The sequence below is a fragment of the Hydractinia symbiolongicarpus genome, chromosome 10, assembly GCF_029227915.1.
Source record: "Hydractinia symbiolongicarpus strain clone_291-10 chromosome 10, HSymV2.1, whole genome shotgun sequence".
Classification (NCBI taxonomy): Eukaryota; Metazoa; Cnidaria; class Hydrozoa; order Anthoathecata; family Hydractiniidae; genus Hydractinia; species Hydractinia symbiolongicarpus.
This window is the reverse complement of record NC_079884.1, coordinates 10,679,227-10,706,699: the sequence shown is the minus strand read 5'-3', so window position 1 is coordinate 10,706,699 and position 27,473 is coordinate 10,679,227. Positions and strand designations below refer to the sequence as shown.

At 33.2% G+C, this 27,473-nt stretch overlaps 1 protein-coding gene across 1 annotated transcript; it reads left to right on the top strand.

The window, feature by feature from the left end:
• Window positions 1-172: 172 nt before the first annotated feature.
• LOC130612409 (anaphase-promoting complex subunit 2-like) lies at window positions 173-27,473 on the top strand. The gene is made up of 19 exons (XM_057433714.1): window positions 173-910; window positions 14,362-14,435; window positions 18,077-18,192; window positions 18,280-18,404; window positions 19,127-19,314; window positions 19,791-19,911; window positions 20,332-20,428; window positions 20,593-20,659; window positions 21,140-21,195; window positions 22,594-22,737; window positions 23,183-23,255; window positions 23,547-23,646; window positions 23,759-23,904; window positions 24,459-24,677; window positions 24,770-24,861; window positions 25,188-25,357; window positions 25,945-26,097; window positions 26,534-26,607; window positions 27,017-27,473. Exons 1-19 carry the CDS (start codon window positions 853-855, stop codon window positions 27,224-27,226), a joined length of 2,283 nt encoding a protein of 760 aa, XP_057289697.1. The 5' UTR covers window positions 173-852; the 3' UTR covers window positions 27,227-27,473.

Here is a 27,473-nt window from a genome sequence, read left to right as displayed (position 1 = left end):
GCCTGACGGAATTATGAAAGAAACATCAGGATCGTAAAAGCCACGAAGTTTATTAGAACTAAAATTTTATTGAAGATATTATTTCGGTTTGTCTGTTCAGTATTCATATTACTGTGGAAAGTTTATCATTTCTTGAACATACTAGTTTAGTAGGCGAAATGATAAACTAAAATTTTCTTTAGCCTGCTACGATCGACACTACTTTTCCTGAGAGGTTGCAAATCCTTCGCTCGGGACCACCAGCTGATAAATATGGAAATCGGAAATGTTGTGTCACTGATTTGATCCTATAATCAAGCATAGTAGTTTATTCTTAAGTAAAGCTATGGTGAACTGATAAATCGTTCTTTAATTTTATTCTTTTGGTGTTGTTGTAAGTTTTTCTATTTATTTGTGGCAAATATCTGAAAGTTATTTCCTTCTGATAAATCCTGTAAAGTAAAGCTGATGTTTTATTGTGTAAGTATAAGTTAGTGTAAATATTTTAACATGCAACGTACCGTTTTAAAATTATATTGTTTTACGTCACTAAACTCCTTTGTAATTTGTAAAATTTACAAAAGATCACAAAATCACAAAAAACTGCCAAATCGAAAAAAAACTTATGATAGAAATTACAATGCCCGCTCCGCTTCTTCGCGCACGGAATAATCCGCCTAGTGTGGAAAACCAGTTTTATACAAAAACTATCCATTTCATGTCCCCAGGGGAATAGATGGATTGTCAGCGGTCCGTAATTTCCGAGAGATTTCGCGGGAATTATTGTCAGTGCGACCGGTTCTGTTTTTGGCTGTTTGTTTTGATTTGTTACTGACTGGCTTATTTGTTACCCTAAAGTCTGCGATAATTGATATGATAGATCAAATAGAGTTTTTGGAGGTCTTGTTAGAAGATATCAAGGAACAAGAAGGTATAGTAAGTTATTTTTTTCCAATTTCTTGTGGTGATATTTTAGCTACCATCTTACTTTACGTTATCAGCAACTTTATTTGCTGCATAACTGGATAGGCATAGCTAGCTATCTTTAAAGGCCAATATCCACACACGGAAAATGTTCTGCGGACCCGACCGGATAAGGATAAGAATCTGTTCCATTCCGTTCCATTCAATTCCGGTATGTTGAAGAGTGAAAATTAATTTTTACATTGCTACGACAATATGCTTTAAAGCTTACCTCCCACTTTAAAAAAAGTATTCGAAAATCAACTCAAAATATTGTACTAATAACAAAAAAAATTCTTTTGTACTTATTTTGATTTGTTTGCAAGATATTTGTTGTTGAAGTTGTAAAATATTAGCTGAAGAAGAAGCTTCGTGCCAGTCGCCATCTTGTGTCCCGATTTTAAATAAATTCCTTCGCGGGAGGGCTTGTGACGTCAACTCCCGGATGATAATTTCGCTGACTTTGCCGTTGGCTCATGTTTTTATATACAAAGTGGTTTTATATATGACAAAGCGGTTGTTGTTTTTTCAACATTTGTAACGGGTACTGAAGATGAGTTTGTAACAGGTATATACTGAAGATAAGTAAACACTTGTTTTTTACTTCCCTTTTTAAAACTGAGTTCCCGTGAAAAAGTTGTGGGCTTTCTTAGTTTTGAAGTTTCGGCCAGTAAAAAGTCCACAAAACCTGACAGTGAATTAGACTCTACCTGGGAAAGCTGATATGAGGATGAGAATGGAAGTTGAAGCAATAGCTTAGTAGTGAACCGTGGCCTTTTTAGCTATTCTGATGCTCTCAGAACGAGATTGGCTCTTTCTGACTTGTGTAGAGACTTTAATGCCCACAGGATACGGATCACGGTGCCGGAAAGTATATTTTAAAGTGAAAAAGAAGCTATTTAGGGCTATCAGAGCAAACCATGGCGGGCGACTATTTTTACTCTTTCGAAAAATGCCGCGCTGTTATCCCTAAGAGTTTGTGTTGGTTAGAAGAGTTAGACTCTTAAAGCGTTTTTAATTTAGAAGATTTGCAGAAAACTTCATTTTATGACTAGACTATTGGCAGCGTTAATAATCACGGCCATGCGGAAGTAACATAGAAAGAACGGGTGCAAAAACACAACCCTGGGCTTATTATAATAACAAATCAAGCAACCTCGCTCCTACGCCTATAGCGTTCTTTGATATGAAACGCGACACGAAAAATAAATTAAAATAGATTAATATAAGAAAGCAAAAAAGAAAAAAAAAGAAAGAAGAATCAACAACGCGCGCAGAACAAAATAAAATCCGGTAAATCCCCTGCCTAGTGAACCACAATATAATAGAAAAGTCTTAGACGCAACGTAGAAGAGCGAGCACCTATACCAGAATTTTCATATGGCCTAATGCAAAGACAAGTGGACAGAGATTTAGAATTGCCAAAGCCTTTTTTGCCAACGTTGATCAAAACATTCTAGTGATTAAAACTCGACTGAAAGGTATCGACTCTGTTAATGAGTACACGCAGCTCGTTTTTTCTTGCCTGTTGGAAGACTGGCAAAGGAATGCTTTCCACCGCTACTTCTACTATTCTTATTACAAAAAGTCATAGCACAAAAACACATTTTATAATTATTAACAAAATTAATCTTAGTTGCAACAATTTACTCTTCTTCCTTTTCTCTGAGTTATTGTTTTGCGGCAACATGTTCAGGGGGGCCTTTTTTGCCATCCGGGAGATGACATCAAACTGGGTTTAATCCGAAAAAAAAATTATCAAAAAATGGCGGCTTTCGAAAAAGGAAGCATGCTGTAAACACAAGAAAATGTGGCTTTATATTAGCTTTATTATTTCAAATTTTACTTAGTAAATGTTAAATTAATTCTCAACAAAATCTCAACAACAAAATTCTCAAGTTTCACACCTTTTTCTCGGAGGCGGTAGTTGTTTGTCCTTTGTTCTTATTAATTATCTTGCGAGTCTTGTAAGTCATTAACTTGCACGTAATAAACAAAGGATTATTGAAGAAAAATAGCTTATTATAACTGCGCGTAACTATTGTTAAATAGTGTTAACATATCTATCGCATTTTAAAAATTTAAAAATGAAAAACGGCGATAGAAATGTTTTTTTAGATCACATTTTAAAAGTTTAATAATGAAGAGTGGCGATAAAAATGATTTTTTTAGATCGCATTTTAAAAGTTTAAGAACGAAGAACGGCGACAGAAAAGATTCGTTATATCACATTTTAAAAGTTTAATACGAAAGAGCGGCGATAGAAATGATTTTTTAGAAAGTTAAAGAACGAAGAACGGCGTCGTTATCAACTCTATCAATGTGACACGGCGAGCCATTGTTTGATAGTTTTATAAAATAAAAGATTTGCACGAAAACTAAATAGACAGCGAGATGCATTGTTTAAATCTTTTAAGAGATAGAGCTGTTGCGCGCTAAAAAAACAAAGACAATGTTTTTAACAATAAAATGTAGCGTGATACTATAAAACGTCAAAAGTCATATTTTTAGATTTTTTCTTTTTTTGGTATTAAAATTTAATTTATTTTCGAAATCTTATCTCGAAGGGAAAAGTCCCGAACGTAGGGTTTTTCCGTTTGCGTTGCTAAACATTGCTTTTTATAAAAAGAACTTTTAAAAGTTTTGCATGTTAAAAAATATATTTCCATGTTAAAGAAATATTACTAAAAGTTTTAAAAGTAGCATTAGTTTTTTTAAAATATTTAGATCATTGGATTTGTTGTTTTTTAAAAGAGCTTGTGTTTTTTAAATATATCAGATTAAAATCGCGTTACTATAATTAGTTTTGTTGCTAAAAAAATAAAAATTCAATGGCCTTCGCGTTTAATTTTTTCTATTGTTTTTAAACAATTTTCCTTGCTATGCTTTTGTTTTTTAACACGAAGCAATTATTTTCGCGCAATTTGAAAGGAACTCGCTATCCTATTGTTTTTTTAAGGAAAGCAATTTTTTTGCTAGTTGAGCGTACGTGTACGCTTGCATCTGGACTGTACTGTAATATAAACAGAATAAGATTAACTTTTTTTGAAGTGGGAGGTAAGCTTTAACAAACCACCGACCTGCTGCTGTTAATGTCACTTGGCTATTTTTGTAGCTTGTTATTGGTCAAAAATGCTTGTCGCTCCGTGTAGGCCAGAAAAAAAAAAACATTTCAACTTTCTTCTGGCTTTTAGGACCGGACAATTTTCTGTTTCGATTGCGTATTAAGATAACAATGAGCATGAGCAAAGCTTTGTTGTTGTTTGATCCTGTCCGATCTGCGGAAAGTTTTCCAGTGTGTGGATATTGGCCTTAACACAGATTAGTGGTGCAAGCAGGCGGACACCCTTTAATTTTTTACACATCATAACATATTACCAACACTTTCATTAACAGGTCTGTATTTTGTAGGGTAGCCAATATTTGAGGGAAAACGGGCCATTCGCGCACTTAAATCTTTATAAATAAGGGCTAAATTTCTTATAACATCTTTGTTTTCTAACTTCAAACCTGACATGTGTAGTTTTAGGTTTGACTTTTTGCTATGTTAGATTTACTTAAATAATAGATAAATACTTGTTCTGTGAGAGTGACTGTGAAGCATCTGTGTTTTCCCTCCACTGAAAGGTAGCTAAAACGTGGCATTCAGCATTCAGCAATTAGCTTTTGTCTCTATACATACCGTACGTCATATGGCAAATGATATTTTGACAATTGTATCAAATCATTTCAGAATTTGTAAAATTGTTTTATAAATGTTTCAAAATTGTTATATTTTTCGTTGTCTATTAGGGATCGTCCACAAATTTCGTCTAAATTCGGCTCATTTTAAATCGTCTTGTAAATTTGTTTTGTTCGTCTTAACTCTTTCATACGAGACGATTTTTTGTGATAACATTGTAGTGTCTTAACCGTCTTAATTCGTCTCATATCGTCTCCTGATAGTCACAAATTCGTCTCCGAATATCATATTTTAAAAACAAATTCGTCTCCGAATCGTCTCATTTCGTCTATGAATTTTCTTAATTCGTCTCAAATCGTCTCAATTCGTCTCTGCTATAATAAATTCGTCTCAAAAGTTGAAAAATATTTTCGAACACTTCCGTGAGTTTAACACGAAACTTTAAAAATCTTGGCCAGGAGACCCAGCGTGATTTTGTTCCGTGAAAAAGAAATTATTCCATTGTTCTAGCGGAACGGCAGTGGCATAGCCTAGTTAACTAAGCTTTCTTCTTCAGTTGATAAAATGAGTTTCTCTCAAACTAAAGCTTAGACGCGAACGAATGACTCAGCGGAAACCCCGAGTTTAAATCGAACAATGTGACTAATCGCTTCGGAGGACATTTTAATTTATCTGTGAGTTGTTTACCAAGCTTGGTCAAATCTTACTTTGGTAAAAACTTTGTAGAATACTAATGTTTGTTAGGGTGAGTGAAACCACTCGCTGGAATATTCGGGATGAAAAGGGCTTTCCCCGATAATAATCACGTGAGCAGAGAACAATAGAATTAGCCAATCAAAAAGCGCGGCCAGATTTTGGCCGCAGAAAAATCGTTTGAGACCCAGCGTAATTTTCCCACCTTAACTACTCCGATTTCCCGGTGGTAAGAAAAATTACGCTGGGTCTCCTGGCTAGCAGTGGCACAGCTACTGATTAACTTAAGCTACATTGTTTGTACTCGTTCAATTGTTGAATGTTACGGTCTGTATATTTATCAAACTTGGCAACATTTTATCACAGCAAACTTCGTCGTTCGAAGCTGGAACTATGTTGTGGAAAAGCGAAACAAATCTCACAAAAAATATTATTATTGGTCGTGACAGATGGAATCTTGAGTTATTTTCGATATTTACTGGTAAGTATATCTGAAACTGAATTTAGCCATAAATATTCTTTAAGATTAGGATTCTTTAAATATGTTGTTAGGAAGGAATATATAGATATTAAATATAGATAGTTAGATGCGAAACATAGCTCGTCTTTACTGGGAGATATATTCGAAATGGCTGGCGTTCCTCCGCAAACGTCACATCATCGAAAAACATTAAAATTAGCCAATCAAAAATCGCCGAAAATTTTCTTGAGGTAGAAAATAGCCTTAACATGGTATTCATTAACTAAACGAAACCAGTACACAGATCAGGGATAAAAGCAAAATTTATGTCAAGATGTTTGTTCTCAGGTGTATTTAGGTGTATTTAGGTGTATTCTGCCTGTAATGGTTCGTACATTTCAGTATATTAGCTCTTTTTAACTTAATACATTTAAATGTTATGTTGGGGAGCTAAGAGAAACCGTCCTTTTCGAATTTTTCAAGAAGAAAAATGTAACAATTTTTATCTTCTGCTCTGTGTTCGAATCGTGATTCATTCATTGGTTTCAGAGGGTCAGAGCACACGTGCGAGTGAGTTGTCGTTTTTTTTATCAGTTTGATTCTTTTTTTAAGTATGTTATGAGAAACATAAACATGCTGAACCTATACCCGAAGAAAAGTTAAAATAGGGAGTTAATAAATTTTAGATATTTCTATTAACTATGATAAATCATAGTTAGAAATATCTAAAATTTATTTTGTAAGACATTTTATTTTGTAAGGGAATAAAAAAAGTGCGAGAATAAAAAAGCGCGGAATAAATTAGAACAAATTCTTTTTCAAACAATATTAAAATAAAAACTTAAAATACGAAGACAAGTCAGAATAAGGAGCTAAAAAATTTTATCTGAAATTTCCACGGTTTTAGGAAATCAATCATCTCAACATTTTACGTTATGCACGTTTTTTTTATAAGAAACCAGTCCATAAATACGTAGCTAAATACGTATGCAAAAACACTTTTACTTTGACCTTTCTGTGCCTAAGGTTTTTTATAGAATGCGAGAAAAAAAAAGTTCGGAACGTGAGAATTGACCTAAATAATTTCGTCTATTTATTTTATCAATCCGTGGTGTCCCTTATTTTCTGACTTGCCTTTCGACATTTTGAGTTAATGATTTCATTTAAATTGTTTTTTATATTATTTTCAAATTCCTCCTTATGCTCCTTCCTGGCCTTCTGCAAAATTATTCCCATTCTTCGTGGTGACAACACGTTTTTATTTTTGCCACCATTCAACCTGCCACCTGCTAATTCGGCAAGGGTGAAACGCTTACCCAGCTCTTTTTTAATTAACGCGGAGCATGGGTTAATTTTGCGTAGCGGGTTTTTTTTACCAACGGGTGGTGTGGCTTGCGGAGTTGCGACTTGCGGCCGTGCTTCAACATGCGTGGTCTCCATGCCCATGTCATCATGTTCTGTGGGCAAGAAAAGTAGCGGATCAAAATTATTTTCCAGCATCTCAACATAACTATTCGGTGGCTGGGTAATTGTTGCTGGCAAGGGCAATGGTTCCTGGTAAATTTTATTTTTAGCCTCGTATAAGTTTCTTTTTTTCATGATGTAACTCTCAAGCACAGCAGTTCTTGCGCTTATAGCGTCTACTTTTGTGTCCAACTTCTGACACAGGCCCAGTATCAAATCAGTGTTTCTTTTTGTTTCGTGGATTACCTGTGCCAGATTGTTGGACTCAAAATCGATTTCATGGTCGGCAATGTTAAAATTTGGAATGTTTTGAACACAATCAGCAATGAAAGAGCTTGTGGAGACGGTAGCAGGATCATTTTTTAAAGTGGACACGATTGACGGTAATTCTGGTGTGATATTAAAAAGAAAATTTTCCGGAGTCAAAAGATTAATGGCTGGCGAAGTTTTAGAAGGTGAATGATCAGGCGATGTTTTGGATGGTAAATGGTCAGGCAAGGTTTTAGATAGTGAAAGGCCTGGCAAGGTTTTATACGGTGAAAGGCTTTTGACTGCTTTGGTTGCAAATACCAAGTCCAAGGATTTTAGTTGATCACTTGGTAGGTGGCTCTCATCCGTAATCTCTTTGCTAGAATCTGCTACGCTATCTTCCACATTACCTGTGGGCTCTTCTTCACTGGCTTCCTCTTCACTGGCTTCCTCCATGTATTCGTACATGACCGAGTTGCCGCATCGTGTGGTAACCTTCGCAAAAAGTAAGTTTTGGAAAGTTTAAAAACTGGATAAGTCTAAATAAACGGGCTTTGGGAGATATTCTTTACCGGATAAACCTTTTGCTTATTAAATATGTGTTTTTAGTCTGAAATTGTTCTTATTTTATTCTTATTTTCAACAAATATCAGCCTTATTGTTCTAATAAAAATTAAATAATTGTTTCTTAGTAATTCTAGAGTTGCAATATATCTTTAAAAAAAACATGTGTTGTCAAAATTATGCATCATTCACGCGATACAATGCAACGTCTTCTGTATGAAATCGAATTCGAACGTGATAAAAAAAAGAAAACATAGAAAACAAAAACCATTTTTGCATACACTTTTCTTAATGTGACTATGATATGACAAAAATAGAATCTATTTACCTTTGCGTTAAATTCATCGTTAACATCAACAATGAACTTTGTTTTTCGAACCCTGTCAAAAATAATATGACCCATTTGTAAATATTTAGGGTGCTTGTATAACGGGAAGTTTTTTGAATTGATGGCATTCCTTGATACCAACGACCGTTTTAGAATTGGCATCCTCACATTGTTTGTGTCAAGCCAACAGTCGTACGATTTTGCATAGCCTGTCCAAGTAACTTTCAGCCTCTCCCCACTATTCTCTACGACTACAGCATTAAGCCAATGCCTAGTTTCGGGATCTAAGGCTTGGACTGAGGACTTAACTTTGTACTCCATCTAAAAGGACGCGTAGATAGCTATTTGTATACACTCTACATAAATAAGTATTTCTGAAAGACGGACTGTCTCGCGTCCAAAAAATATAAGAATATTGCTTACTTTTTCTTTATATCGCTACCACGTAAAATTATAACTATAGCTAGCTTGCTAGCTAGTTTTTACTATATATCGACGACAATTAAGAACAAATCTTTCAGCAACGTATCCAAAAGAAAACTTTATTAATATTAAGAACTTTTCCAAAAAAATATTAAATAATGTATATCATATAGCTATAGCTAGTCTCCACTCTAAGCTAAAACCCTTGGTTTACACTGTTCGCGCCTTTTTATCGAAATAATCCTGCAATCTCGTCCCCAGATCTTTTTGCGCTTTGTCTTTTGGAAAACCGCTTGGAAAAAAACGCGGATAAAGGGCGTTTTTGGTCTATGACGCCATCGAAATTTTTCAGAAAAGTTGAATTCTGCGTTTTACTTTACATATAATATGGTGCCCAATAAATTATGCCAGATTCTTCATAACTTGAGATATTGAAAATGACCCCGAAATAAAAAAGGACTGGCCTTAAGTAGCCCGAGTAGCAAATATGTCCATTAATGGTCCATTAACCTCATGTGTCGGGTTTTGTCTGCTTCTGAAAAAAAAGCGTATCTGCAGCCATGATTGCAGACATCATATTTTGTTGTAAGGCAGGGCATGATGCGCGATGCACTAGAAATATTTCGGCATAGTTGTGACTGTACCATCTCGATGAGCGTTTTATAGTGACCTGCAAAAAAATCACTATGTTGTGGTGTTGGACACGTGCCTCCAAATTCTCTTATCACGTCTAAAAATTGGTTCTTCCGAAGTGGCAAGGATGAGCAATGGTCACAATCTGTGCTAGTACAACGTACAAACTCAATTTGATACGCTTTCCTCGTACAATGCTTCACGAAAAAGCGGTATTTCTGTTGTAGCTCTGTAAATTCAACAGATGATTTTATCGATTTTCTGGATGCAACACAAAATCTTTTGATAGTATCGTGCGCGCACTTGATATCCTTCAGCAACGGATTTGTAGATAGGAAGGTTTCTACTTTTATTGGAAAACCATCATATATTTTATTGTTCCAAAACTTTGAGCAAACCGTTGCAGCATTGTCGAGGACGTTTAACCATTTTTCAGAATCATTTGGATTAGGTGTTTTTCCATCAACCTCAACGGGAAGCGTTACTCCTACCAGCTGCTGGGTGAGGAAAGACCAACATCTTTCTATAGGATTAAAACGGGAGTGCCCCGGAGCGTAACATTGAACGATCAAACAATCTAAACGTAAATTCAACCACAAATAACCCAACGACATCAGGTTAACTACTGCTTTTGTTGACCAGTCGGGGCCTCCATCTGCAATTGCAACGACGTTATAAACATTTTTAATTTTTTTTTCTTGTTGCAAAAGATGAAGAAGATAGTTTACATGCATGACGTTGGTGGCTTCTACTAAACGTGATAATAATGACGCGAGTGATTACTAAACAAGTTTATTAATGTTTATTTAGTAAAATCTGACTTGAGGCTGGCTATTCTTACTTTTGAGACTTTCAGTCTGTTTTATTCTTATTTTGTTCTTAATAGTAAGAACACGACTTCAGAATTTAGCCTCTATTTGTTCTTATTGATATATTTTTCCCAAAGTTTCTGAAATTTATGTATTTATATACATGAGATAATATGTTTAAGTCCAGCACAAAATATAAAAAATTCAAGCAAACAAAAAAAGATTACTGGAATACATTATTTTGTTCTTATAATCTGTGAAGGAATTCAGGTTGAGTACGTTTTTAATATGTTCTTAATTATTGGCAAAATCTCAGCCTCAACGCTCTTAAAAACGCAGTTTTTATAAAACAAATCGCGTATTGAATTGACAAAATTGAAGGCTAAAGGAAAAAAGTTTATCCATTTGATTTTTTTTTGTGATAGTTTACAAAAAATGATTCAAATCTTAATCCATGGGCACTAGGCTGCTCAACTGAGTGTCTAAACAAGCGGCTATCTAATTTGTCTGAAATCATTTTACGTAATGCAACCGCACGTCACACAGTTTTTTTGCGGAACATTATTTGCTTCTGACAAGCCGTTTCTGTCACATAAAATTGTTAATAATTTTTTTTTTGCAATGTGCAGCCCACCATAATCAATTGTATAAGTATAATTATACATTAAGTTAATATAACAGTGCAAGTTGACAAAAATAATAAAGCAAAAATAGTTTTTTTTCGTAATTTTCAGAAGCAATATCGCAACAAACTTCAATTGCTATTATTTACTTCTTATGCTCACACCGGCATGTGCGAAGAGAAAAGTTAAAATAGTGAGGTTTTTCGAATATTTGTGTGTTGTTGGTAAAAAAACAACAAATCTTTTAAAGATTTTGCATCATCGAGCTTTAAATTTACGAATAAAGAAAATATATAGTTTTATAATTATAGTAGTTTTTTTCTCATGACTACGGAAAAATCACAAGATAAATTGGGCAATTATATATTTTTTTGTTTTCAAGACCGTTGCTGAAAATTTTACGACGAGATAAAAATAAATATTTACCGCATTGTAAAATTTCGTTGATGTAATCTTCATTTTCATCATCGGACAAAGAATCGTCCGTAAACAACCAATCTAGGTCGCTGTCGCTATCTGAAATATCTGAATACATTAAAACCACTTTAAAAAACACTAGCTTTTTAAATAAATTTTCGTGTTTAAGAAACCCTGTCGTCTTAGTTCGTCTCAATTCGTCTCCGTGATTTTACCGCAGCGTCTTAATTCGTCTCAATTCGTCTCCGTGATTTTACCGCAGCGTCTTAATTCGTCTCAATTCGTCTCCGTGATTTTACCGCAGCGTCTCAATTCGTCTCAATTCGTCTTAAAATATTTTGTTCCACTTTTTTTATTCTGAGACGAATTCACAAAATATCGTCTCCTGATATTTATGAGACGATTTTTAAATCGTCTCAATTTCAATTAAGAACAAAACGAGACGAATTTTTTTTAACTTTTTCGTCTTATAGCGTCTCGTTAATGGGACGAAATTTGTGGACGATCCCTTACTGGATAAAATCTTTTCGAAAAAAATGAAACATTTAACTTGTTTTATAATACGATTATGAAATGATGTAAAAATTTATGAAACGATTTCCATACAATGAAATACTAATTCAGGCGTGCGATCAGTATCGCACACCTAGCTTATGATTTTGGCGTGCAATTATTACATTCGGGAGAGCGACAGCGCGGAGTTTTTGAAGCATAGTAGTTGGCAAAAAAATTGCCCTTGTAATTTTGTTGTGAAATTTAAATGAATGGTGTTATTATGAAGAATGTAAGGTATAGAGAACATTAAAGTCTGCCCTTTCCTTCATGCTGACACTGTTATGCTCGGCTGGTGCATTACACTGAGACTCGAACGAAAGACGGAAGACCATTTGAAACCATGCGACAGGTCAGTCCAACCTTCATCGTCACAGAGAATACTGCGAGAAGAGTGCGCACCTATGCAAGTTAAATTTAACCAGAACATGGGAGTGGTTAGGTGTCCTGTACCTTAATACAGCTTTAGGACGAATGTTCTCGTGATGTACTAATACCAAAGAAAAAACATGTTCAATAAAGTTTAAAAAAACTTTTTAAAAGGGGGAAAAGAAATCAAATATGTTTAGTAATAATAATCGAAAAAATTGTATATCTTTTTAAAAAAAAGTCCAGAAGTTCTGTCTCCCACACGACACAGCAGGCAATAAATCAGCACCGCCCTTGGTTTTGTGAGAACAGATGTTCTGCAAAGACAATTGAGTCTCCTGTACAGTTTTGCTTTGCATTGAACTGTGCATGTGACAAACATTTTTGAAGCATGTCACCGGCGACTTCTGCGATATTTAACTTAATGATGCCCTGACCTTCCATTCGTAAATAGCACATGTACAACTTACTTCCTAATCAGTTTATCTTAAAACATAGAGAGCTAGTTAGGACAGAACTATTAACTTAAGAAGTACACCATCGGGAAGGTATGTCAATAGGACTTGTACTTCATTTCCATTTGTCATTGTCTTAAGGAGATCAATACGAGGTTAATGACGAAATTTTTTGCCATGCCGACGCAAAACATTTGAAATGTATCTCACGTCAGCAATTTTAATGAAGGCGGGTATTTAATAGAAATACATTTTAGAGATACATTTTAACACGGAAGAATAATTATGTAAAGTTTGGGTAAGGGATTACTCTATAATAGCTCAGTTCTGCTTGGCGTGTGTACTAAGTAGGACAAGGCGTGTGATAAAGAGCACGCCCGAATTTCACATGGCGTGTTAATTCATGAACAAGACTGGTATATAACTACTTGTGGAATAAACAATAACGCAAATTAAATTATGGAAAGTCGCACAGCAGCTCATACCAATGTTATGATAATTATTTTAAGTTTTTTTTTTTAAGTTCAATTTTCCGAACGACAACTATATATATAAAAATATTGTTAAATGAGTGTCATTTTGGCAAAAAATTTATGTCAACAATTTAACCTTATAAGATCTATGCATTGATAAAGTTTGAATGCACTTCCCTTAACAGGTCTAAAATTACTGATGACAGAAAATATTAAAATTTGCTATTACTTAATATGACAACATAATTAATGCAGCATAATTAAATCTGGAATTCTTTAAGTGTGAATATGTTAAGAACGAAAAGAGCTTTTTAAAAACATTAAAAAGACTTGTTAATCAACTTTTAAAGCTCTATAATATAAGTCCAACATCATTTTACACCTTGGGTTCCCTTTAAGACAAATGCAACAAATTCATGAGTTGGTATATAAAGAGACGAATTGGATGATCCCTAAGTCACAGCCATATTGTCGTTATTTTGAGCCCTTTGAAAATGTAAAACTGTAACTGAATAAAGTATTACATCCCTAGTAGCTAAAACATTTCTTATTGCACTTCAAAAATATAGATTTAGGGTTTTCATGTCAACAAAGTTTTTCATTTTATATTTGACTTTCGTGTTGCTCATTTTTTTTTTTTTTAATAAATTCAGCATAGTTGTTGCTAGTTGTTAATGGTTATAGATTAGTGGTTGTTTAATGGCGTCGTAGCTTAGTGGTTGTAACTTGCGTTCTTTGTGCGGCGGACCGGGGTGTGATTCTCCTTGGTAGCGATTCAATATGGGCGAGTGAATGTTATACCAGCCATTAGGATAGAATCCCCAAGGACGTTAAAACTTCCTATTAACTCTAATTTAATTTTCTAATATTTTTATTGTTAAAACAATTTTGTTGAACATTTGGTTACCATGTCAGGTGATCCAGTTTATATTCTGTGTATGTGTTGATGAGTTTTTCTCTGACTTTTATCTTTAATTTCCTTTTTCAAGTAACCCATTCATTTGCAGTTCATTAAAATGTACCCAAAACACAAATAAACACCCTTTGGTAAATTTTTCTTCTGTTCTTTATTTTTTTTAACACATCAGTTACCAGGAACTTTATTAGTATCACAACAGCATAGACTATTAGTGTCTATTGGCATGGGAAGAAATTTTTTCCCCATATGAACAACAATGTAGGCCTTAACAAAATGGAAATACATCATTATTTATTTTCTGTTTAGTTAACAAAAAGTTGAAGTCACTATTACTTGAAGAGGATTTCTTTTGGCTAGAATTTCAAAAAATTGCAGAGAAGGTATGCACTCACTGTAGTTTGTTTATACAGTACTTTAACCCATATTTGATTAATTGATGTGTTTAAAATTTTCACTTAAAAAGATAAAAAAGTAAACTTATTTGTTTGATGTTACTCATTCTAAAATTCAATTTTTTATACAGTTTACAGTACAATTTACAGATCATAACTTACCTCAAACTCGTTTGCTAGCTCAAATGGAAGCTTTAACATTCTAAAATCGCCTTTGTGGTCCCTCCTGGAAATAATTCACAGAGTATATCTCTCAAAATTAGCAAGGCTAACCACATGAAGACGCTACTGCATTTGCTTTTGGGAAGTAATCCTAAAAAAAAGGAATCAAAAAAGAAAAATAAAGAGCAATTGAAAAGCCTGCTTTAGACTTAGCCATGAATAGTTTGTGGTCACACAAAAAGGGTGCTTTAGACTTTTAGTCATGAATAGTGTGTGGTCACACAAAAATGGTGCTTTAGACTTTTAGTCATGAATAGTGTGTGGTCACACAAAAAGGGTGCTTTAGACTTTTAGTCATGAATAGTGTGTGGTCACACTTTCATACATGTGGAGAATAATTTGATTTTACTTGCTGTTGTACAAATTGTGTATCTACGAGGTTTATAATAAGACGTAGGTTTTCACAAGGAATGCATTTTTAAAGATTTTTTTCAGGTGAGATACCTTAGCTCCTTTGTTTTTAAATGTATAGCCTATTATTTTTATAAACCTCCTAGAACACAAACTGTTATTATTACCTAAGTATTTCTCCTTAACTTCTTTAATTTAGTCTGTCCAGAATTATGAATTCTCCACCAAGGCCTGTACCAATGATTAAAGATGAACTAACTTTCAGTCGGAAAAAGAAGTCAAATGGATTTCATGAGAATAGTTTTACTCCAAGATCGCCAATAAAATCTGCACCACCTATTAGTAGAATATTTCGAAATAGGAAACCTTCGACGCCTGGAGCCCATGCTGTGAGTTTCCGTCAGTCACAAATCAAAGGTGATGTAAATATACAAAGCCCATTGTATAAAACCTTTGATCAGTTGTTTTTTGATCAATGCTTTACAAAATTAACACGTTTGGGTACTGGTTCGTTTGGGGAAGTGTGGAAAGTTCAAAGTAAAGAAGACGGCAAACTTTACGCAGTTAAGAAATCACGTGAAAGATTTCGTGGTGATTTTGATCGCAAACAGAGATTGGAAGAAGTGAATAAAAATGAGTTGATACCGCACCATAAGAATTGTGTGCATTTTTTCAAAGCTTGGGAAGAACTTGATCATTTGTACATTCAAACTGAATTATGTGAAATGAGCTTGAAAGACTATGCTGAAAGTGTTCAATTTATTGAAGAGAAGGAAATTTGGAACATGATTGTTGATTTGTGTAATGGCTTAAAAAATCTTCATGATGCAGATTTTGTACACATGGATTTGAAATCAGCCAATATGTTTTTAGGTCGAGATGGATTTTACAAAATTGGAGACTTTGGTCTCGTTGTTGAGTTGACAAGAGACCTTAGCAATGTAATGGATGGTGATGCAAAGTACTTAGCACCAGAAATAATGGAAGGTCATTTTTCAAAAGCTGCTGATATTTTTAGTCTTGGCATCACAATATTGGAATTGGCCTGTAGCTTGGAACTTCCCAAAGGAGGCGTTTTATGGCACACACTTCGAGAAGGGAAACTTCCCATTGAATTTACAGAAGGTTTGTCAGATGATTTGATTGTTTTCATCACAAGAGCAATGGACCCTAATTATTTGACTAGACCATCCATCAATGAAATTGTAAAAATGTGTAGTGTGGTTCGTGCACAAAAAATGCGTCACAACATTGGTTACATGAGTAGTATTTTCAGGCCAATTTTATATTTGATCACATTAATGAGTTTAATGCTTAGCTATGTTCTTAATATTTTTAATCATCAAGAAAAGAAAAAGTTCCGACCTCAGTCAATAACACCTCCACCCTTTCCAGAGTCGTTATTAGTGGGACCTGTTGGTAATGCATTTCATGGACATGAGTCTTTAGTACAGAATGCAACACCAGAAGATATAAATGCCTATCAAAGGGACAATAGCAGTCCATTTCCTCAGCCCAGTCCGTTCTTTCAGCCGGTATCAAACAAAAGGGAAACAAACCTGTGGAATTACTCACCAACAGATTTAAACTTTTGTAGCAGTCCACGACTGTCAGATTGTTCGCCTTCCACATCACCAATGTCTGACAGATTGGTTAGATCTAGACTGTTTACATGCATTAGTAGTGATGATGAAGAGGATGTATGTGAGTTTCCCAAGGTTCCAAAGAATTTATTTGATGATTTTAGTGATGAATGAAACCACTACTTGATATGAACTTAAACATGTAACGTTATAATTGTAACATTGTATTATTAACTATTAAATGTTTTTAATCATATTTAATGATTTTTCTATATAAGTTTACCCTTGTTTTTAGGGTTTGTATGTGTTATTTAATATTCTTATTCTGATGTGTTATTATTAACATTGTTTATTATGCTAGCTTGATATAGAATCTGATGCATTTTTTAAAGTGTAAAATTCATACATGGTTGGGATATTGTAAATTGACTGAATAGTTGCTTATTTAAAATTATTTTCTTTAAAGAAGCTTTTTTAAAGTAATATTTTAATCAAAATTAAAACCATCAACAAGATCATCATTTTTCCTTTTTATAGGGTTCATATGCTCTTTTATTTACTCTATCAAAATATTCTGCGAGTTTGTGTGCCTTGGTGTGTTATTTATACTCAGTGTTTTCAATTTTAAACAAGTTAATAGTTATATTTCTGGGGTACCTGGTGTGATAATGTTCTTAGGACATTTTGTTGTGTTGTAAAATATTCTTAACAAAGAATTTTTTGAGATACATTTTGTTTTTATTGTTTCTCCTTCTGTTTTGCTTTTACCTACCTTAGTTAAGAAAACATTTATCTCATCAGGTCAATAAATCTTTAATGGAAATCTGAGAGATTTATTTATTCAGCTTAAAGTATATAAAAGCTAACGCATCTGTCTTAAAGTTCGATGGTGTGAGAAGCATATCTTATGGAATGCGGGCAAAGAAGCAATGAAAAGAGCAATTAATAAATATTAGTTTTATGGCCTGTGGAACATTCACTTAACAAGGCACAGCTGGTTAAGTTGGGAGGCATATTTTGATGACAAGTCATTTAGTCTATATTATACGTGCAATTCAATGGTTTCACTAATTTTAAATGCTATTGACACCAATCCATTATTTTGATGATTAGTAACATCAAATAGATTAACAAATCAGACATTAGAATATCCACTTTGCGCTTTACAGACAGATATATTAGCATAATAATATATAAGATGACCGAACAAAATTCGCCGTAATAATGACAATTTATTTCCAAATCAGAAATCTTAAAGGAATTGTTTTGTTCTTGAGTATCAATGACAGCACTTAAAAAACATTTTGAATGCTGCTTGCATGTGATTTAAGTAAAACTTGTTGTTTGACAAATAATTCAAGTTGTGGAAGCTTTTCTAAAAATATTTACCTATCAATTATTTTGTGAATAACAACTAGGGTGATGTATAGTCTTCTATAAATGTATATTTCAAATTCTTTTTTTGTTCCGAAGTTTCAAGACAGTGAAGATGCACTTCAAGAAATATATAACTACTTGGAATTATTTAAAAAGCTACAGGATTCATTAAAGCCATGGCTAGATGTGAAAAATGAAGTTGAACGTAAAAAGTAAGAAAAAAGATATGTAATACCTAACTTCTTTATGATTTTTTGATCTTCAATGATATCCAAAATCTTTCTTGTTGACTTTTCTAGGAATTTATTACTTATAAAAGCAGGATTGTTGCTGAACAAGCCACACACACTGCATGATACTGTAACAAATTTGTACAAGAAATCCTTTGAAGCATATAAATATCAACATTGTCAAGTTTTTAAAGGTATGTGGTAAATTATTCCTATTTATAATTTTTGTTTTAAATAAAATGAAACAACCATTTATTTAGTGAAGAATATTTCCTAATTTTCTTTAGAATTGTATTGTTAAAATAGCATTTTAGCAAAATAGCAAATCTCATTTTCAAAGTTGTCTTACGTAATCTCAGACAAAAAATATGTGTTAAGGGTAAAAGCATTGCACTTAGGACACAAAAATTCACAAACAATAACAATAGTTGTAGCTTGCATGATTTTCTTAACTCAAACGGGAGCTTTCAATACACTAGAATCCACTTTGCAGGACCCTCATTAATAGCAGTATCAATAGGAACGGCAGAGGCTATCCTGGGTAAATAATAACAATAATATTAATTTTATTTTTTAATGTTTCGAGTTGTTTTAATAGTTGAGAAGTATTTTACTTTTTTAAAGCTTGAGGTATTTCACTTTTCTAATGCTTGAAGAATTTGAAATATCTTACTTTTCTAACGCTTGAAATATGTTACTTCTCCAACGCTTGAAATATTTTCCTTTTCAAACGCTTGAAGTATTTTACTTTTCTAATACTTGAAGTTTTTTTCTTCTAATACTTGAAGTATTTTACTTTTCTAATGCTTGCTCAACATATTTTGGTCCTGAATTGGTTGTTTTCTCTTGCAAATAGGTTTGAAATAGTAGTCCAAATTAGTTTCTCTGCAATTTAATTGCGTATTGTTTGCTTTAGAAATCGAGCAAGATAATGAGTTGTATGAAGATGAAGATGTAGATTGTCTCTCCTGCAATAACGAAAAAGAGAATTGTTGTTGTGAAGTTATATTGAATCATTTTATTGAGTTGAACCGTATTATCGCAGAATTAGATTTAATTGAACACCTATCCAGTCCCGCAATAGCTAGTGTTGTTTATCTTCAGGTTGATTGTTATATTTATAAACAATATAAAAAATCTCAAAGTTTAAATGTCTAATTCTCCTTGAAAAGCATTAAAATTTCTAAATCCTTCATTTTCCGTAGCAACCATTGCATAGAAATCTGTGGAAAAACTCAAATTCTTTTAAATTCAGATGAAAATATAACATCCCCTCTGTCCATATTGGTAATTTGTCAAAGTATTTTTTTGTTTGATTTAGACGGTATTTTTAGTGTGTCATATTTTTCTCTTAAAAATTTAGAAAAGTATTTTGTGATGTCATTGTAATAGACACCCTGAACAAATTATTTATATGTTGCCTTTTACATAGTGTTCTTCGCATAAATTTATTTTCCTTTCACAACTTAGCCCAACTTGTTTTTTTTTTGTACTTCAATAGAAATTCTGAAAACAAATTTCAAGTTGCAATAAGAAATCCAGAACTTGTCAAATTTTTTTCTTCTTTTTTTTCAACTTAGCTGACGCAATTTATTGAAACGAATTGTAAAGGGGAATTTTTGGAGCCATGGTTGGATAAAGTGTTTGCTTGGATGAAAAAAGGATTGATTGCTTGGTTGAAGTTTGCCATAGATAGTTATGGTAGGATGAATTCGTTAACTGATTTGTTGTACTATGTATTATCTTACAACTGTTGTTGCTAGTACTGCTAATCACTACTACGCAATTCTTCTGTTTATTTGAAAATAAAACTAAATAATGTTCTGTCTGTGAACTGTTAATAACGTATATTAGTAGAGATTATTAGACCCTTCATAGTTTGTCAAATGGTAGCAAGATACAACTAGTAAGTATCATGTACCAGGCCTATCAATAAGAGGAGACGATATATAACAAAGGCAAGATGAAATAGATTTTTATTAAAATATGCGTTTATAAACTTATTCTATTTATCAGATTGCTGTCCCTGTCTAAATTATTATAACTTTTGGGGAGCAATAGGCTTGATGTACAGTACATTTTTTGAGATCATATTTTTACTTTAACTTAATTCTTTTTAAGGGTGCAACACAGTCTCTAATAAAGAGGATTATTTAACAGTAGATCAATGGCAACCAAGACTTCAATATTTTACGTACAAAGCATTTGCTGAATTACGGTATTACTTACTTTTTTGAAATCAGTGTGGGATTAGCATCCTTCCTTGTGCCTTATCTTACAAACGCTGTATGAGTAGTGGTATATATTCTACTGCCTTTCCGGCCTAATGTATATTTTGTTTTTGTTAGAAATGTTTCTGCTGATAAAATTATTTTATTTTAGAATATCCGAATTATTTGAAATAATTGTCGAATATCCAGAATCATTACCAGCTATAAATGATCTTAAGGTTTGTCTTCAGGTTTATTTGTTAGATTGGGAGATTATTTACTTATCATGTATCTTCCAGACTGCAGATCACAAAAATAGTACTGCTCATTTAACTCATAATAATTAAACCTACATGAATAACCTGGAAATAATTGTGCCAAGAAAATTTGAAAAATTTTCTTTAATTTTATCAGTTTCGGAATTTTATCAAAACAAAGTAAAATAATTTATAATAGAAATAAATACATTAAAATAGAGAATGAATGAGTTGGATAAAGAAGGTAAACAACCTATCATATGTAATAGTCAGGAAAAACAAACTCTTTTTAAAATATAAACCAGGTTAAAATCTGTCAATACATCAAGTTACTTCACACACGCACTCACACATCAGGGTTGCTTCATGTGATTTGTGATATCTTCTGAAGTTACTATTTTGTGAGCTTGAATCATAAATAATTTTTTTGAGACTTGCCTATTTTTATTTTTTTACTGTTAGGATTGTATGACTAAAACAGAAACAAGACAGGCTCTTACTGAGTCTTTGCGGCAATCGTAAGTGTGAATACTATTGTTTTCTATGTTAAACCAATCTACAAAAACTTACTTTGAAAGGTGGGAAATATTAAGAATTTTAAAGATACATGAAACACATATTACCCATGTTAACAGTACTGGCTATATTTTCTAAACTGTAAAATAAAATTATATAAAAGTATATATTTTCTGAATAACAGTTAAATTTTTTATCGAATAGTGCTAGTTCAAAAAGGGGAAGATGGAAAAATTATCAAACACATTTTTAAAGTTGTCAACTCTCAAAGAGTATGGGTACTGTTCAAATCTACTACACTTGAGTACTCAAACGTGTCTCCGAATTTATATCAGAAACTTGCTTTTTTTGTTTCTCTGTCGTACTTCTCTATCTTTATACTGTGATGATGTCTCAATAATTCATTTTTAAAAAGAAATAAGAAAGCTAAAGCATGACCAGAACATTGATGTTCTAGTCTTGTACCTTTGTGTCTAAAACGCGAAGGTGTATCGAGTAAAAATTAATTTCGAGATGTCGAAACTTTGAGCAAATTAGGTTTATTGAAACAAACTTTTTTATAAATTATAAGCTTTTCAATGATATGGAAATAAAAAATTGACAAAATTAACGATTTGTATCCGTAAGCAAACATGGCTATATACCACAATTATATAAAGTAAAAGGAATATAGTACTACATGTGTGGATTTAGTTGTTAGGTTTGAATTGTTGGTTAGGTTTCTTGCAAAAAGAACGCAGGTATGCAACCATCTTACTTGTATGTATTGTATTGCTTATCAATTCTTACTATTTATTCACTGCGATTACGATAAGGCAGTGTATAACCTGAAGCTCCCAAAAATTTTCTTTTGAGAAAATAGCCTGGCTAGTTTCTTAACCTCTCGGTGTCTCACAAACTTATAAAAAAATTTGAGTCAATGTCAAGTACTAATTTATGAAGTTCAGTTTGCATCATTTCATCAAAATAATGCGAATTCGATGATAATAGTCCAACTTGCGCACTATATTACCTGGCAAACAATATGTACACCAAGATGGTCACTACTTCTTAACACTACTGGAATTACATTTACTCCTTGTAAAAAATCCTAAAATTTGCGAAAACAGAAAAATCTGGAAAACTCATTGAATACATTTTTTTAAAATCTCTGCTTTGTTTAGGATTTTTTACTTAATAAAGTTTATACCAATTTTTAAGCGAAATTACTTCTAGAAAAAAGGCAGAAAATTCCTAGAGAAGTTCTAGAATTTAGTTTTGTAGCATAAGTGACCACCCTGAAAACCTCCACTTTTGATGCTGAAGTTATAATTAATACAAAGACGGGACCTATTATAACACTGTTATTGTCATGTTTTGATTTACAAAAGCCGCAATAACACGCATAGTGTTCTTTCTAGATTCGAAAATCGTTTACTTCATCCAGCTGTCAACACTGACGATATTCTTACTCAATATGTGTCAGCAATTCGAACGTTAAGAGAGCTCGATCCAGTTGGTGTTATACTTGAAAATGTGTGTGCCCCACTTAGAGAATATTTGCGGTTAGTGGTATAGCTTATTTGACCAAAATCCTGCGTGTAGCAACACAAAGTTCTAGTATCCGTATAATATTTAAAGAGTCGAGATTATAAAGCTTGCTGGCGCGTACCTTGAAAAAGGTGTACTTCGGTCATCATGGATAGAAATTCATTTTTAGGGTTTCCACACCTCCTCAAAACTCCTCAATTAACCTCAAATCTCCTCTAAAAGTAGATTTTTGACAACTTTCTCCTCTATTCTCCTTAATTGTGGTTTTACAATATCTCATATTCTGGAAAAAGGCTGAAAAATTTCCATTAAAAGTCCCCAAATCATCTTGTATTCGACTCTTTAAAAAGATTGGCAACCCTGACTGTTGATTGTTTTGAGAGATCTACTTTTAAGGTCAGCGTTTTACTACCAGAGTTTCAACAAGAGACACTTTCTTATCTCGTTTTAAATTTACAGGAGTCGAGAGGACACTATCAAGTGTATAATCACGTGTCTCACTGATCAGGAAACTGGTCCTGATTTAGCCGAGGTATGACATTAAAGAATTTTAGATAAATTTTCTCTTCTGTTAAGCCGAGAATGATGATGTTTATTGGGTTAAACTTGGAACAATGATCCAATTAATACATGGGGTGGTACCAATCTGCATAGTAATTAACAGCTTACTCTACGCCTCCATTTTTAGCACTGCAGTTTTTAAGTGCCCTAATACCTCGCGCATGTTTTACATATTTGGAATTTCATCTACCATTTTAAGATTTCTTGGTGCACAGAAATTTCTTTTCATATCCTTATCCGTATTGTGTGATTTTACTTTTAGGAATTGTTTGGAACAGATATCGAAGTTAAGAGTACCAACGGATCCGATTCGGAATCAGATGGTGAGGACTGGATGCCGGATCCTATCGATGCTAAAACAGGTTAGTTAATTTAAGTTATAAATGTTTACTAATATTATGAGTAGCATTTTCATTTATTTTAAATAGCCCCCCCCCCCCCTTATTAATTAAATTTCCTTTTCCTAACATACAGATTTATCTTCAAAAAGTCAAAGAACTGCTGACATCATCAATATTTTAGTCAACATATATGGTAGTCAAGATATGTTTGTTTCGCAGTATCGAATATTATTGGCTGATAGAATTTTGACGAACTTTTCTTATGATGTAACTAACGAGGTAACATTTTTCCCCCAAACGTGGCACTAAATTGTAGTTTTTATCAGTTAAAACATGGCTATTGTACAGAGTGGCCACACCTAAAACCTTTTGAATAACCCAAAAAAATGAAATCCCTCCTACCTAAAAAAAATTTGGATTGAAAATATTGATTCTTTTTAAAATTTCCCAAAATTGTTTATGGTGGCATTCTTGTCGTTACGTTAATGTCACAAAAATTAAGTATATGTTCATCTTGGAGCATATTCACATAATTACCGCAATTCGAAAATAAACTGATATTTAAAAAAAGGAAATTCTTGATTATTAGTTAGTCTTTATTTCCTCCTAAAATTTTAACAAAATATCCTAAATATGTAATGGTTAATTCATACGTTTTTTGTGTTTTTTCCTGAAATTTACCCCCTGGTCTAAACTCTGCTAAAATTATGAAGTTTTAATCTGTGGCCACCCTGTTGTAGCGCTTTTTTAAAAAAGCTGCATTTTATCCTCTAATGCATTGGCTGTTGGCCACTCTATCACAGCTTCAAAAGGTTGCAATTTCAAATATTTAGCGACGTTATTTGGAGTTGTTGAAAAGAAGATTTGGTGAACATCATCTCCACTTTTGTGATATCATGTTGAAAGATATTCAAGACTCTCATCGAATCAATCGCCTTATTAAAGATGAAATGGACAAGTCAAATGATAGAAAAGACAAGAAGATGGAAAGTGACAGGGATAAAATGGAGGGATGTGACGATGACAAAAAGGAGGATGACAAAGAAAATGAGGTATTTCTTTTCAATAAAAATAAATTTAGCTAACGATTAATTTCTAAAATATTTTCTATTACATTTTTCGTTTTGGTTTTGTGTGCTTTTAGGAATCCATTGAATTTAATTCATTTATCTTATCAAGTGCATTCTGGCCAACTTTGTCAGAAGACACCGTCGAGCCTCCACCAAAAGTAAAAAGGTAAATGCCATTGACTTTAAATTTTTGTTGAAAAGTGATTTTTGCTATAAAATATCAAAAAAAGCCAGAGAGAATCCATAGGTGAAAAGTCTTCATTGGGCAAATTTAAAAGTTTTCACAAGTTATTTATACTGGCAAGGTATTATGGAAACTGATTTGTATATAGAATCTTTCTTTGCTCTACCCAGAACCCTTAAACAGAATCATTTCGTGATTTCTTGTTGTAATTATTCGATTCGGCAATTTACACCGTAGTTACCATAGCTACACATTCATTTAGTTTGTGCGCTGACATCAATGAGTTCATCTATGCTCTTCCCTTTCAGTTTAATGGATACATATACAGAAATTTTTAAACAGTCGAAAGGTATGCGCACGTTAGAATGGTTTAATCATTTGGGAAGCGTGGAGTTAGAAGTCGAACTCGATGACGGTGTAAAGAGCTTTAATGCCACTCCTGCACAAGCCACATTGATATTAAAATTCCAGGAGAAAGGTATGCTTGATTTAAATTAATAACGTATATTTTTGTGTCAGTTTTCGTCACTGTTGGGTGCTATTAGTACGGTTACAAAATGCTCTTAAATCGAACATTTCTCTTTCGAAAAAATTTATAAGTAGCTATATTTTGCCTTATAAAACTCTTGTTGACATGCAAATGTTGGAATTGGCTGTCCTGACTTCATAAGTTTTTTTACACGTTTTTAGTTCAGCCTAAATGTTTCTTATCTTTTTTTGGAACTTTTCGGGAGATTTTTGAAAATGCATAAAGACTGACCACTATTTTATACCCTTCAAATGGTTTTCAGTAAAAGTCTTGTCAAGTTAGCGGTTGAAATTACGTATAAATCCCAGCTTCATTTTTCTAATAAACGTGTTTCTTACTTAAAAATGTGTAATTGGACTAAGTGGACTCTTTATTCCGAACTAGCAAAGGACCAGAAAATTTTTATCACGTAGATTAAGGCAGTAGGGAGAAAGAAAAGGCGGCAATAGACAAAATTATTTGTTCGAAACAATAATTATTCGAGTTAAAGAGAGTGGATTTAAGTGTTGCACATGTACTGGAATTTTTTTCTTCAGGGGAATGGAATCTAACAGATTTATCTAAAGAAATGAATATAACCAAAACATCTCTACGAAGCCGCATTGCATTTTGGGTTGGTCAAGGTGTGGTTATTGAGAAACAAAATGATGTTTACGGAGCTGCACAATCCTTCCAATCGCACATGCATGGTAATTTTCCTTAGCAGGATAATTTCCACAATCGGAAATAAAGAAATATGCTTAAATATTTTTCATGGGAATAACAAAGCTCATTATATTATACGACAGTCCATTTGTTGTCATTCCATTCCTTGTAATTCATTTATAAAAAAACAACAAAAATTCGGTTATTATGGTGTTTAGGAAATAAAAAAGAGTTAAAAATCTGCAGAAATGTTTTGCAAATCTAAAAAACAACTTGAGAATCAAGCTACTGTATTTTAAAGAGCGGTTGATTGTTCTTTCATCCGATCGATAATAGAGACCTGTTAAAAATCATACAGTACACTCGGTCCCATTTTCAGGGTGACCACAAGTCATGGAAATGTCGGAAGTTGTAAAATTTACATATTCAGTTAGTGATTATCAAAACCTTGGTTCAGTTTTGTTCTTTTCATTATCTTAGAAGCGTCAATGTATGAATCTGATGACGAAGCAGTTACTACATCCTCTCAAAATCAAAAAGATGAAGAACTACAGGTACGCTCGGGCGTTTATTTGAGGGGGCAAGAATTGAAAAGAAGGGGGCGTTTAATAAACATTTAACTTTTCCTTTTCTTTTGTCAATGGAACACATATTTTTTACATAATCTCTGCATTACCAATATTGTCATCGTCAATTATCGTCAATTATTGCAGCATCGACCATATCTTCTTTAAGTATTGCGAATGAGTTTTTATAAAGATCCTTATTGGTGAAATTCCCCATAATAAACGCCCCACTGAATAAGGCATTGGTTAGAGAGGCATTTATTTAAAAAAATCATTGAAAGGTGGTGTATTTATTCGAGGGGTTCTAATAGAAAGGGGAGTTATTCGATGCATTTTCCTATACTCTTCTTTCCTATACTCTTATGACTTTCATACTCTGCACTGCTGTCTGTTCTAGGTGTACTGGTCGTACGTTGTTGGGATGTTAACAAACATCGGAAGCTTGCCACTTGAGAGAATCCACTCCATGTTGAAGATGTTCGCTGTGCACGGGGAAGCTTCATCACAGTGTTCCGTTGAAGAAGTTAAAACATTTTTACAAAGTAAAGTCTCCGATGGCGAACTGCTTTACGTTGGAGGAATGTATAAGCTACCAAAAGTTACATAACCGAATTCTTGTGACATATTACCGAACGTGCATTCTTCAGTTTTTCGCCCATTTATGCATCGCCCATTTATGATTGAATATGGTTTAGCCTAAGAACTTTCTTAGTACACTTTACTCCTCCGGTGTAGAGACAAGTACTGTTGTAGTGTTATGGTTATTTGCATTGTTTATTATTTATTGCAAGAAATGTATAAGTACTTTAAGGGTGGAAAGTTTCGCAAGGATAAAAAGCGAGAAATTTATAGCA